The 14,895-nt window shown below is 45.7% G+C and overlaps 1 protein-coding gene across 2 annotated transcripts in view; it reads right to left on the bottom strand.

Moving 5' to 3' along the window:
• DOCK11 (dedicator of cytokinesis 11) overlaps window positions 1–9,207 on the bottom strand; it is a 333,222-nt gene extending 324,015 nt beyond the window's left edge. For both annotated transcript variants that reach the window (XM_040323688.1, XM_040323689.1), the window contains exon 1: window positions 9,027–9,207. In XM_040323688.1, coding sequence (XP_040179622.1) covers window positions 9,027–9,128 — 102 coding nt within the window. In that variant the 5' untranslated portion in view covers window positions 9,129–9,207. The remainder of the gene's footprint in view (window positions 1–9,026) is intronic.
• Window positions 9,208–14,895: the final 5,688 nt, after the last annotated feature.

Below are 14,895 nucleotides of genomic sequence, written 5' to 3'. Positions count from 1 at the left end.
TTTTAAACCCGCGCATGCTCAGAAGCAAGTTATGACGCGAGCTTGAATGGAACAGAGTGCCGTCGTACGTGTTGTACGTAACCGCGCTTTGCTAGAGCATTTTGAAGTTTGAAAAACGTCATTTTATTTCACGAGAAAAAACAACGTTTTTTTACAAGACAAAAAACGACCGTGTGTACGCGGCATCATCCTTTCTAAACTACTGCCATAGTGCGGATCTATAAGGATATACACGCCTCCTGCATGTATCCTTACCTGTCAAATGTCTCCCCTCTGTCTGTTATAAGAACTGAAAAACTGCAGATTCTGTGGGTGGATCTGTTGTCTGGAGCTTGGTGGGTGGAGTCGTGATGTCTTTAGACTGCCCCGCCCTCCTCTACACTCCCCTTACACTAAATTCTGCTATGATCAGCAACATCCAGGCAAAATCCAGAAAAGTAACCACATGACTTCAGAAAAGGAGTGGGGGTGGGAATTAAAAAATAATGTCTGTCTCCAAGCTAGTGCATGAGATATGTAAATAACCTGTCACTCACAGCAAGGGGGCGGAACGGACCAAGGTTTTTCTCTGTTAGTCTGTTTTATCTCACTGAACAATAAAAGAGGACTGCGAATCTGTGTTCTCCTTTAGATTTGTAGCAGGACTTGGGGATGTGGAGGAGGTTTTGGTTAGTTGGCTTCACGCCAGCCTTTTTCCTGCGATTGCAAGGGATTACCGCATTTTTAGGTGCCTTTAAGTCTTGGTTCACACTTGCCGGTAGTCTGCAGGCTGGTTGCGGGCGCAGGAATCGTACTTGTTCCCACACCTGCAGCCAAATTGCACTGCTCTTACGAGACATATGGGGCCCCGCCATTCACTATGAATCAGAATGCAGAACATTTGCAGGTGTGGGAAGTGCAGGAAAAACGCATGGTAAAAAAGACTATGCGGTTTTCCTGCGCTTGTGTTTTTAAAAGGTGCATACCCCTTTTTCCTGTGCGAATACATTCGAAAAGAATAGGCTGCCGTGCCCGAGCAAAATCAAAATTTTGTTGTCGGAATTTCCGTGTGTACGATCGTGTGTACGCTGCATTAGGGTCTTGTTGGCACTAAGCATGCTTTAGAACAAGTTTTCTATTGCGCATCGTCCTGTTTTTTCTGACGTGTGTGTTGTAATTTTTCCGGAATTCAGTTCCAATATTTTGAAGGATAATACATACACACAAAAAATGGTCAGTTTTCTTTTTTATGTATGTCAGTAAATGTTGTGCCATGAATCAGCCCTGTGGGAAATATTGGATTCTTAACATCACTATGCATTTGCACACAAAGGCCCAGATTCACAATGGACTTACGACGGCGTATCTCCACGTACGCCGTCGTAAGTCCGAATGTGCGCCGTCGTATCTTTGCGACTGATTCATAGAATCAGATACGCCTCACTGTTACCAAGATACGAGCGGCGTAAGTCTCCTACGTCGTCGTATCTTGGGGTGCATATTTGCGCTGGGCAGGGGCGCTTCCGTATATTTCCGCGTCGAATATGCAAATGAGCTAGATACGCCGATTCACGAAATTGCGCCCGGCGTATTAAAATACGCTGTTTACATAAGGCGTACGACCGGCGTAACTTTACCCCTCGTAAGGCAGGTGTAAGTCATGTTAAGGTATGGATGTCGGAAACGTCGGAACAGCGTCGTATTTTACGTCGTTTGCGTAAGTCGTACGTGAATGGGGAAGGAGCGTAGGTTACGTTCATGTCGACTAAGCATTGAGCCGGCGTAATTTTCGGAGAAAATTTGACGTGATACTGAGCATGCGCATGCGCCGTTCGTTAGGTGCGTCATTTACGTGGGGTCACGATTCATTTCCATACAACACGCCCCCTACCAGCCTACTTTGAATTACGCGGGCTTACGCCGGCCCATTTACGCTACTTACGGAGCAAGTGCTTTGTGAATACTGCACTTGCCTGCCTAAGTTGCGGCGGCGTAGCATAAATAGGATACGCTACGCCCAACTAAAGATACGCCATTGTATCTGAATCTGGCCCAAAGTGTCTGGATTACAGCTTGCACCTAGCATTTCTGGTTGTTAATGGATTGAAATATTCTCTCGAGAGCAGCACTTAGACCCCATACACACTATCAGATTATCTGCAGAAAATCTAGTGTGTATGGGGCTTTAGACTAGGAGAAGGAAGGGGAACACTTATGTCTATATAATACTAAAAGATTTCAGAAAGGGGAGGGTGCTCCATCATTGTCCAATCTCAAACTTTTTAGCATAAACCAATAAATGAATTTGGACTCTGGCGCTCCTTCCATTGGTGCATGTTGTTCTTCTATCACAGGTTGAGACATGCTACGGACCAGGTTGCATCAAACAACTGCAGTGTAGTCAGTACAGCGGCCTCAGGCAGTGCAGGGCCTGGCTACGCTCTGTGGTCGGGGGGTGTCTGGTTGGACTGATTGACTAGAATTACAAATGGTTTGGCAACAAATCTGTAGCTGATGTTCAGCTTTATAGAAAAATCTGGCACTAACCTGATACCTTCTTGTAAACTTGAGGGCTAGTTCACCCCCTGTTGCTTTTTGTGGCCCTTCACTAGGTTAGACTAAAAGGAAAGCATGGGAGGGGGTAAGCAACACTCCCAAAACAGGGAGTTTTGTTTATTATTATGCTATTTATACTGTTGCATGTTTTTATATTCTCGACAGCTACGTTACAGCTGTCTAACATCTTGGCAAAAAAAAAAAAAAAATATCTTATTTTGTACCTTCACAAATTTTGGGTTGTCTCAAGAAAAGTAATAAAGAGGAAATCTTCCAATGGGGACACTAGTTCTGGTGACCTGGGGGTGTTCAGTCGGATATGGCGACCTGTCAGAATTGGTACCGCAAGTGACGTTCCATCACCGCCATATTGCTACACCCTGCACTCCTACACAGTAAGGATATACCAAGAAAGGGTTAAGCAGACATTTTGTTACACCCACCTGAGTTTTGCAATTCAGTTATTTTTAACAGGAAATTGAGCTTATAAAGGTAAAATACAGTATTTAGAAATCGGACGGACTGTTTTGAATTTTAAAAGCAGCGGCAAACCTACTAATCTCGCAGGTTTGTTAATCCTCATAACAGCTCTGCTTTTAAAATTCAACATGTAAACAGTATTTCACCATATATGCTCCATTTCCTGTTAAAAATACCTGTAAAAAAACAAAACTCCGGTGGGTGTAACAAGATGGTTGCTTGCCTCATTCTCAGTGTATCCTTACTGTGTAGGAGTGCGGGGTGAGGCAAGATGGCGGCAACGAAACGTCACTTCCATTACCAATTCTGACCTGTCACCTAATCTGACGGAACAGGGGATTCCCTTAATTTGCAGGGATTTCCTCTCACTTCCTGTTTTGCTTATGGAAGAGGAAGCGAAGGCACATCTCCCCAATGGGACGCAGATGGCAAAAAAAATCTGACAGGTTTTGCCTTTAGTTCTACTTCAAGTGGAAACTTCTAAGGCTGTGTTCACACCGCAGGATGAAGCGGCTCACAGCAGGGTCCGCTGCGTCTCCATTCAATGTTTCAGGTCCGAATTTTTGACCGAATTTGGACCTGAAACAGACCAGAAGACGCACAGGACTCCTGTGTAATTCACACCGGAGCTGCTCCAGAGATGTGTAAACCGGCTCCATAGAGAGTCGGTCACAAAATTGGATGAGGTGAAACCCACATCCAAATCACAGCAGTCCTCTGGGCCCTTTAATAATATATATATATATATATATATATATATATATATATATATATATATATATATATATATATATATATATATATAAATAAAAAAATATATATAAAAAATATTTTATTTTTATAAAAAAAAGGGGGGTTGTCATCCGGGGGCGCCGGAGGCATCTGGGGGCTAACGCGTTTCACACTAACAAACAGTGCTTAGTCATGACTAAGCACTGTTTGTTAGTGCGAAATGCGTTAGCTCTTCTGTCCATTCTGATCTGCAGTGGCATGTATTTTTGAATACATTTTTTGAATAAAGGCAAAAACTTTTTTTTGGAGTGCGGCTGTCCAGAATTTCTTCCTATTTGCATTGTTCCACGCATTGCCGGCACCTGAGGCTTCTAATCTGGAGGAGAGGCTTTTACCTTCATTTGACCTGCCTGGAGCGGTGATATCCCTTTCTCGACTTTGATTCCTGGACTTTGCATATCTAAGTAGCTAGACCGCACTTTTATATGAGCCCTACGCACACATACATTATTTCAGTTATTACTATTGTGTTCTTGCATATGCATTCATACTGCATTTAAAAACATTAATAGCCAGATTCACGTAGAGTTACGACCAGGGCTGTGGAGTCGGAGTCGGAGTCGAGGAGTCGGAGTCGGGGGAAATTTTGGGTACCTGGAGTCGGAGTCGGCAAACAATGCACCGACTCCGACTCCTACTAAATTTAGATTGGAATAAAAAAAAAAAAAAAAAGCAAGTTTAAATGTCCCAATTCACAAAAAGTTATAATTAATGACTTCTCTACTAAGAATAAAGACCAATGCATGCAGTGCCTCACGTAACCGCAAAACGAACACGTTAAGTGACCGTGAAGAAGCATGCTTTTCATGTGCTTCACTATATGGCACGCAACGCACAATTAGGAGCTGCAATACTTATACTTTCCATAGTGTTGTGTTCTGCTTTTACAGGGAACGCAGCGTCCATGTGTAACCTAGCCTCTCACTGATAAGGGATTAAATAAATGTTTTTTGCAGGACTAGAGAGTGAGACACTTGTATAAGTGAAGGGAATGGAGGGCCAATAGTTCAAGACTGAAGCTGTAAACCAGCCCTCAAAATTTCCACTCGCCTACTAGCATTTGGCGAGTGGATTTAAGCTGGGGGCGAGTGATGATTGGGCTGCATGACCAATCTCCCTCCAATCTGTGCCTACACTTAGAGTCCCGATGAGATTGGCGGCCGAAGAGGAAAGGTGCATGCTCGGGAAAAGTAGTCTGGTGAGCCGCGCACAGGCAGAGCAGTACACAGGTGCTCTCCTTACAATTCTCATTAAGCCATGGGACCCAACAGTATGACCTCTCTGAGCCTGCCCCCTCCCCCGGGCCCCGACCAATGTAGCTGGACAGCAGAAAGTAATGAGTGAGGTGGAGGATTGCCAAAATTACCACTCCGGTGCAGCGCTCACTGAGAGTTAATTGCCCTGACATGAGAGCGTCAGCCTTCTAATTTGTGCAGTTTTCTTCTCCTTGTGCTCTATGTAAGTGTCCAACAGTTTAGCCTGAGCACTGTGAACAGACTGGTCTCAATGTGTGCTGTGCGCTGTCAGTGTGCGCTGTACTATGGTGTCAATGGCTGTGCAGTTGTGTGGATCTCGGCACTGGATTATACTCCCTCCCGCTGTGCTGCAGCTCCTCTCCTCTCTGCCAGCCTGAATAAAAGGGGGAAGTGGGGACATGCAAGCGTGGAGCCGCACACACAGGCTCCTGATGATGAGATGAATGGGAGAGAGAGGATGGATGGATGGGAGTTGCAGAGGAGACAGGATGAGAATGGGGAAGAGACCCAGTTCTAGTGCCCTGTCCCTCTGGTCTGCCCCCAGTGCCCTGTCCCTCTGGTCTGCCCCCAGTGCCCTGTCCCTCTGGTCTGCCCCCAGTGCCCTGTCCCATTTTGTTAAAGTTGTTGTTGGTAATATTTAATTTTGTAACTTGATTCTGCATAAAACATTGTCATTCCATGAGATAATCCAGGCCTCAAAATTTCAAGTCCTGAGCTACTAGCCAGGCCTTAAAGTTACTAGCCACCTGTTGCCCCACCCAAACCCTACCTTGCCCCACCCCTTAAACACGCCCTTGTAAATGATCAGTGGTGACAATTGATGGCACAGTGGCTGTGTTTGATGGCATGGCACAGTGACTGCGTTTGATGGCATGGCACAGTGGTGCGAATTGATGGCATAGTGACTGCACTTGATGGCATGGCACAGTGGTGATGATTGATGGCACAGTGGCTGCATTTGATGGCATGGCACAGTGGTGACAATTGATGGCACAGTGGCTGCGTTTGATGGCATGGCACAGTGGTGACAATTGATGGCACAGTGGCTGCGTTTGATGGCATGGCACAGTGGTGACAATTGATGGCACAGTGGCTGCGTTTGATGGCATGGCACAGTGACTGCGTTTGATGGCATGGCACAGTGACTGCGTTTGGCATGGCACAGTGGTGCGAATTGATGGCATAGTGAGTGCATTTGATGGCATGGCACAGTGATGATAATTGATTGCACAGTGGCTGTGTTTCATGGCATGGCACAGTGGTGACAATTGATGGCACAGTGACTGCATTTGATGGCATGGCACAGTGGTGCGAATTGATGGCACAGTGGCTGCGCTTGATGGCATGGCACGGTGGTGACAATTGATGGCACAGTGGCTGCATTTGATGGGCACAGTGAGGCTGCAATTTTTTTTTTGTTTGCGCCCCCCCCAATAACTCCAATTCCGTCCCCCTGCCCCCATTCTATCACATCTATGCCTCCAATTCCGTCCCCCTGCCCCCATTCTATCATACCTATGCCTCCAATTCCTCCCCCATCTATCATATGGTATGATAGAATGGGGGGAGGGGGACGGAATTGGAGGCATAAGCATGATAGATTGGGGGGAGGGGGGGCAGAATTGGGGGCATAGGTATAATGGATTGGGGGGATGATTTAGTCTTAATCTGCAATTACCCATACCCCCCCCCCCCCCACACATTCCAGCAAATAGGTTCCTTGTGCCTCCAGAACATCACATCACACCGCACATCTGTTTTAAACATACCATTTACTGCACGGTGCACTTCCTTGAATGTGTGGGAGCCTGGGAGGTGGAGGGGGGCGGTCCGAGGTGGAGAGGGTCGGTCCCGGGCGGCGGCTAGGATCGTAGCGCTGTGAGAGGCGGTTCCGGGCAGGAGTTGGAGGCACATTTCCATTGGACAGTGGGCGGTGAAGAGGCGGTCCCGGGCGGCATGGTAACGTTTTTACTGGCCTATGGGGGGTCCCGGGCGGGCGCTTGTGTCCAATCAGCTACTAGCCTGTGCTAGCATGTGAAGGGACTGCGCGCCAGCCTGTGAAGAGACTGGCCGCAATGTGTGTGTGTCTGAGCGGCGCTCGCACGGGACATAAAACTCCTCGCCAAATGCGAGGAGGCGACCACAAATTTTGAGCCCTGAGATAATCTATGAGGGCGTGTTTACAGGTGCAATTAGGCGCAGGGCAGTGTATGAATTAGGTGGGGCAACTGGTGGCGAGTAACTCTTGAGGCCTGGCTAGTAGCTCAGGACTTGAAATTTTGAGCCCTGCTGTAAACCATTGGAAAAACTGCTGTCATTTAGCTAAGGCTATAAAAACTTGTAAACTCTGATTGTTAGCTTAAACTTTAAACATGACTATGGGATTCTCCTAGGAAAATCATGTTTTAGAATAAAAAACGTTGTTTTCATTGTGTTTGTCTTTTGCTTAAACTGTGCAATACAGTAGACTGTTGGCTTCCCAGCCAGTAGTCCTGTGGTAGGTTGCGTTTCTTTCCCTCAAGGAATGTATAAAATACATTTGCATATTAATACAGAGGAGTCGGAGTCGGAAGTACATAAAACTGAGGAGTCGGAGTCGGAGTCGGAACATTTATCTACCGACTCCACAGCCCTGGTTACGACGGCGTATCAGTAGATACGCCGTCTTAACTCCGAATCTGCGCCGTATATTTAAGCGTATTCTCAAATAGAGATACGCTTAAATATAGCTTAGATACGACCGCCGGCGCCTTTGTATCTTAGCTGTCTGTTTACGCTGGCCGCTAGGGGCGTGTACGCTGATTTACGCCTAGAATGCGTAAATCAGCGAGATACGCCTATTCACGAACGTACGCTTGCCCGTCGCAGTAAAGATACGCCGTTTACGTAAGGCGTTTTCAGGCGTAAAGATAAACCACCAAAAAGATGGCGCAGCCAATGTTAAGTATAGACGTCGGAACCGCGTCAAATTTTTTAATTTTTACGTTGTTTGCGTAAGTCGTCTGTGAATGGGGCTGGGCGTAATTTACGTTCACGTCGAAACCAATGAGTCTTTGCGGCGTAATTTGGAGCATGCGCACTGGTATACGTCCACGGACGGCGCATGCGCCGTTCGTTCAAAACGTCAATCACGTCGGGTCACGATTCATTAGCATAAAACACGCCCACCTCTTCACAATTTGAATTAGGTGTGCTCACGCCGGCACATTTACGCTACGCCGCCGTAACTTAGGATGCAAGTGCTTTGTGAATACAGCACTTGCCTCTCTAACTTACGGAGGCGTAGCGTATATGAGATACGCTACGCCTGCCTAACGTTAGGCAGGTCTACGTGAATCTAGCTATATCTGTTTAAACAATCCCTAAAAGATGGTAAATGCACAAATAATCGCCTAGTAACCTTTTGGAATAAATGAATGGCGAGGTGACCGGGTCTCTTTAACCAAGAAGGGCGGCAACGTGCCAGAGTCCATTTCACAAGTGAAAACATCCCTATGACATCATCAACACCCATTACCGGGGAAATCGGTTTTCGGTGTGTGCCAGAGTCCAGTTCACAACTATGACATCACCTATGACATCATCAACACCTATTCCCAGGGAAATAGTTTTCCAGTGTGCCAGAGTCCAGTTCACAAGCCATGACATCACCTATGACATCATCTCCACCCATTCCTGGGGAAACAGTGGAGGTGAGGGATCAGTGACATGACAGAGGGTCAGTCCCCTTCCAGCATCTGATCGCACACAGCTCCATGTCTCAGCAGGGTGTGGCTTCCATCAAATAGCAACAACAAAGCTGTCAGCCTGCAATAGAGGACAGCATGGTCCTAGCAGGGACCCCATCACCCATCACACTCAGCTAGAAGGCTGCACTCAGCTCACAGGTCCCAACCACAGCACATGACAAACTTCCTGTGCAATGAGTGTGGCCGCATGTCCCCCCCATCTATCTCCACTCACCAGGATAACGGATCCCCGGACTGTTTCCGACACACTCTGCCTGAGCTCTGCTGCTGTGCCCGGCTTGCTGAGCCTCTTGGTGAATTTCCTGACTTCTGCCATGCTGGGTGTACATGGAGGAGTCTGTGTGTGTCTGCGGATAGTGACAGTCCGGACTGATCTTCTCCTCCGCCCCTCCCCCTCCCCCTCCTCCTCCTCCTTCATCACTAGGATCGCTCATCACACAGCCCACAACACATCCTGTACACAACCTCTTCCCCCATCACACACAGCACTGCAAGGGTTAAGCTCATTAAAGAGGAACTTCAGTGGCTTTAAGAAAAATGAAAAGTCAGCAGCTACAAATACTGCAACTTCCCCCATTCACACCAGTGCAAAGCCGCAGGTCGCTGCGATTTGGCGCGTCGGTTTCATTGCGGCTTGCGACTTCGAATAGAGAAAAAAGGGGACTGAGGATATTATGGACTTTCATGGTACAGCAAAACCTTGGATTGAGAGTAACTTGGTTTGAGAGCGCTTTGCAAGACAAGCAAAAAGTTTTAATAAACCTTGCCTTGATATACAAGCGGTGTCTTGATATAAGAGTAGCGTCATGTCACAACTGAGTATAAAAAAGAAGAGAGGAGACTCTAGGTGTAGCAATATGATTACATTTAATGAAGGTACAACATTTAGCAACATATTGCTACACTTAGAGGCGCCTCTCTTCTCATACAAGGGGTAGATTTAAAGGTATTTTTTTTTATTTTATTCCAAAAACATATTAAAACATACAAATATCATAAAAAACGACAATTGCCCCTCCGCCCCGAGTTGTGGTTGAGTGGCAGCCAGTTAGCGGATGAGTGAGGGGATGGCTCGGCGGTGCAGGCGAGCAGCTCGACGGGCCGGTGAGTGAACGGGTGGGCAGCTCAGTAACGGTGGGTGAGCGGGCGTCTGGCCAATCAGCAGGCTGGCAGGCGGGGGGGGAGCAGAGTGATGCCATCATCTCTCACCACCCGGCCCCCGCCCTGCATCCCTGCAGTTCTGCCCTCACTGTGCGGGCAGCAGAGAGATTATATCATCTCTTTGCTGCCTGACTTCACTCTGGGACACAGGACGTGACAATCCCCACCTTAGCAGGAAAGTGACAATTGTAGAAGGCAAGTGACAATCCGCAATGTGTGGCAAAGCAGGCGTGGCAAGTGACAATCTGCAACGCGTGGCAGGTGACGTGGCAAGTGACAATCCGCACAACATGTGGCAGGTGACGTGGCAAGTGACAATCCGCAACATGTGGCAGGTGACGTGGCAAGTGACAATCCGCAACGTGTGGCAGGGGACGTGGCAAGTGACAATCCGCAACGTGTGGCAGGTGACGTGGCAAGTGACAATCCGAAACATGTGGCAGGTGACGTGGCAAGTAAAAATCTGCAACGTGTGGCAGGTGATGTGGCAAGTAAAAATCTGCAACGTGTGGCAGGTGACGTGGCAAGTGACAATGCGGAACGTGTTGTAAGTGACAATCCGTAACTTGTGGCAGGTGGCATGGCAAGTGACAATCCGCAACATGTGGCAGGTGACGTGGCAAGTGACAATTCGCAACATGTGGCAGGTGATGTGGCAAGTAAAAATCTGCAACGTGTGGCAGGTGACGTGGCAAGTAAAAATCTGCAACGTGTGGCAGGTGACGTGGCAAGTAAAAATCTGCAACGTGTGGCAGGTGACGTGGCAAGTGACACACTCGGGGCTCTCACTGACTCTGTATTATGGTGAGTTGAACTATTTCATTTTATATTACAATGTAATAGTAGAAATAATGCGCTTCAATCATCCTGACAGCATAACAACCATGGTGCCGGGATGATTGAAGCACCAACACCAGCCATTTCCATGATAAATTGCCCACAAAATAAACTATTTTCTGGCAGTGCCCCTCCTGAGACTAGACTCTGGATCCACCCCTAGGTGACACTAGGAGATACCCATTGTCAATAGATGTATACCATCTGCATGTGCCCGCTCACAGCAAACGTTCAAACGCAGATGGTAGATAATTTTTCCCTTTGTCTTTGTTATGATATTTGTATGTTTTAATATGTTTTTGGAATAAAAATTTTACATTTAAAGATTACCAGATACTGCCGACATACTGCACAAGATTACCAGATACTGCCGACATACTGCACAAGATTACCAGAGACTGCAGACATACTGCACAAGATTACCAGAGACTGCCGACATACTGCACAAGATTACCAGAGACTGCAGACATACTGCATTACTTGTCCTGCGACTTGGGACTTCAACGTTGCATGACAAGTCGTACCCCATGATTTCCAATGAGAACCGTTCATATCTGTGCGACTTCAAGTCACAGCGACTTCAAAGTAGTGCCTGCATTACTTTGGTCCCACTTTGATGCAACTTGAGGTCCATAGACCTCCAGAATACACAGGCATTGCTTTAAGTCGCATTAAAATTGTGGCAGAATTGTGCAACTTTCAGACTGCGTTAGCCTGAAAGTCGCAAGATTCTGCCACAATTTTTTGCTGCGATTGGTGGATAATACTGTATTTGCTACACTGTGATGCAAAGTTCACTGTGTTGAAAGTTTTTTTTTTATATCTAATATTCGGCGGCCGGCAAACACCCACCCCCCGCTTATTAAAAAACAAAATTTGTTTCTGATGTAATATTCGGCGACTGGCATCCATCCTACCCGGCCTCCCCCACCCCTGCTTAATCCAATTTTTTTTTAATATTTAATATTCAGCGAAAATAACGGCAGGCACCACCCCCCCCCCCTTAATCAATGTTTTTTATATATATTTAATATTATTATTAATATTAACAGTTTATCTTTTTAATAGTTTATATGTTATATTTAATTTAATTTAGCACAACACCCCCCCCCCCCCCCTTAATCAATGTTTTTTTTAGATATTTAATATTATTATTAATGTTACAGTTTAGCTTTTTAATAGTTTATTTTTTATATTTAATTTAATTTAGCACAACCCCCCCCCCCCCGGTTATTAAAAAAAACGTTTTTTATACTTCATTTATTAACAACATTTCTCATTTCTTTTATATGTAAACATTTATTACAGCACAAATAGCGGCCGTCAACACTACCCCACCAGACCACCCCCCCCAGTTAATAAAAAAAAACTTTTTTTATACTTAATGTGCGGGGAAAATAACGTCCGTCAACACCAAACCACCCCCCGCTTGCAAATTGTCCTGCGACTTGGGACTGGAAAGTTGCAGGATAAGTCGGACCCGATGATTTCCAATGAGAACTGTGCATATCTGTGCAACTTTGAAGTAGTCCCTGCATTACTTTTGTCCCACTTTGATGTGACTTGAGGTCCATAGACCTCCAGAATACATAGGCATTGCTAGGCAGTCGCTGCAAAATCGCAGCAAAAAATTGTGGCAGAATCTTGCGACTTTCAGGCTAATGCAGTCTGAAAGTTGCACAATTCTGCCACAATTTTGATGCGACTTAAAGCAATGCCTGTGTATTCTGGAGGTCTATGGACCTCAAGTTGCATCAAAGTGAGACCAAAGTAATGCAGGGACTACTTTGAAGTCGCTGTGACTTGAAGTCACACAGATATGAACGGTTCTCATTGGAAATCATGGGGTACGACTTGTCATGCAACGTTGAAGTCCCAAGTCGCAGGACAAGTAATGCAGTATGTCCGCAGTCTCTGGTAATCTTGTGCAGTATGTTGGCAGTCTCTGGTAATCTTGTGCAGTATGTTGGCAGTCTCTGGTAATCTTGTACAGTATGTCTGCAGTATCTGGTAATCTTGTGCAGTATGTGCGCAGTCTCTGGTAATCTTGTGCAGTATGTGCGCAGTCTCTGGTAATCTTGTGCAGTATGTCGGCAGTCTCTGGTAATCTTGTGCAGTATGTCGGCAGTCTCTGGTAATCTTGTGCAGTATGTCGGCAGTCTCTGGTAATCTTGTGCAGTATGTCGGCAGTCTCTGGTAATCTTGTGCAGTATGTCGGCAGTCTCTGGTAAACTTGTGCAGTATGTCGGCAGTCTCTGGTAATCTTGTGCAGTATGTCGGCAGTCTCTGGTAATCTCCTGCCCATTTTGAGTCCTTCATTACTAACAGTGTAATTTTTTAGTTTGTTTGCGCCGATCTGTAAGCCTGCGCTATATACCATGATTTGTGATGCTGGGGCTATATACTCTGTGCTGTGATGCTGAGCTGTATACTCCTGACACTATGAGTGGAAGCAAGTGGAATACAGGGGACAGTGTGGGTGGATTCTATAAGGGGTGTGGCTTATGAGAAGTGGGAGGGACCAAATGTGGAAGGGCGGGGTCTTGCACCCCCCCCCCCCCCCCATCCTAAAACTTCACCAGCCGCCACTGGTCCTGACACTCCTGTCCCGTACCTTTACAACCCATTTAAATTCTTTAGACATTTTTTTATTATTTTCACCAGGTGATCTGGCCAGAAGTTCTGTTTTTTTGTTTTTTAAACTTCCTTTATTAGACCAGCAAAAATGACAGAGAGCTAAGAAAAATAATTTCTTACAATGATTAGCTTTATTTATTCATGTAAAACCTTTATCCCAATGGGGGGGGGGGGGGGAAACTGTTGCTATAACTGCTAATTGGAGATTGGCTTAAATTTGTAACTCAAGTCCGTCTAAATCTGCCAGTCTAACACTACCCACATCAGCACAGGGTCACTTGTAAAAAAAAAAAAAAAAAAAAAAAAAAATTATAAAAAGAGACTCTATATTTACTTTTAAATGCTGTGGCATTTACAATGCATTTAAGAAGCGTTTAGAAAGCGCTATTAACTGAGATGATACTACACAAATCCATACAACACACGTCTGGCAAGCGTTTTTTTTTAACATGATGCAAACACATCAAAACCAAAACGCACATTTTTTTTATTGTTTACAAATCTTAATGCATTAGGCGCTTTAATGAGGACTCAAAATTCTTTGCTAATCTAAATGAGGCCTTAGAACTAAGATAGTGCCAGGAAAGTGAACTACAGAAAATGTGAAGAACTGCAAGACTTGTACTCCTATAAACACTTGTTGGTTCCTGAGCACCTGCTATGCCTAGCAAACAGGGCCAAAGTTATTTTATTATAGAGCACCATCTTGTGGAAGAAAAGGAGAAAAACATTGGCCAAGCAAACAGGACAACCCAGCCAATGGAGCACTAGACTAAAGCATTTTTTTTTCACACTGGTAAAAAAAAATAAGCATTTTTGGCAAAAAATAAATAAAAAATCACTTAAAACCCCCACAGTATTACATATTTTCTGAAATCAGCGGCCTTGTAGAATAAAAAAAAATTCCTGAGGCCAATCCATGGTAGCATACGTATGCATAGCTCCCAACTGCCCCTCATTTGTCCCCCATTTTGGTCTTATATAAATAGTGGGCTGGATTCACAAAGAGTTACGCCAGCGTATCAGTAGCCGACGTAACTCGGAATCTAAGTCCATCGTAAGTTTAAGTGTATGCTCAAACTGAGATACACTTAAACCTAGCTAAGATACGACGGCCTGCGCCGTCGTATCTTAGTGTGCAATTTTTCCGCTGGCCGCTAGGTGGCGCTTCCGTTGATTTTGGCGTAGAATATGTAAATGACTAGATACGCCGATTCACGAACATGCGCTTGCCCGTCGCAGTAAAGATACGCCGTTTCCGTAAGAGGTACGCCGCGTAAAGATAAAGCTGCCCCCTAGGTGGCGTGGCCAATGTTAAGTATGGCTGTCGTTCCCGCGTCGAAATTTAAAAATTTTACGTTGTTTCTGTAAGTCGTCCGTGAATGGGGCTGGACGTAATTTACGTTCACGTCGAAACCAATACGTCCTTGCGGCGTACTTTGGAGCAA

The sequence above is a fragment of the Rana temporaria genome, chromosome 9 (assembly GCF_905171775.1).
Source record: "Rana temporaria chromosome 9, aRanTem1.1, whole genome shotgun sequence".
Taxonomy (NCBI): domain Eukaryota; kingdom Metazoa; phylum Chordata; class Amphibia; order Anura; family Ranidae; genus Rana; species Rana temporaria.
Note: the sequence above shows the minus strand (reverse complement) of the source record. Positions and strands in the feature narration are given on the sequence as shown.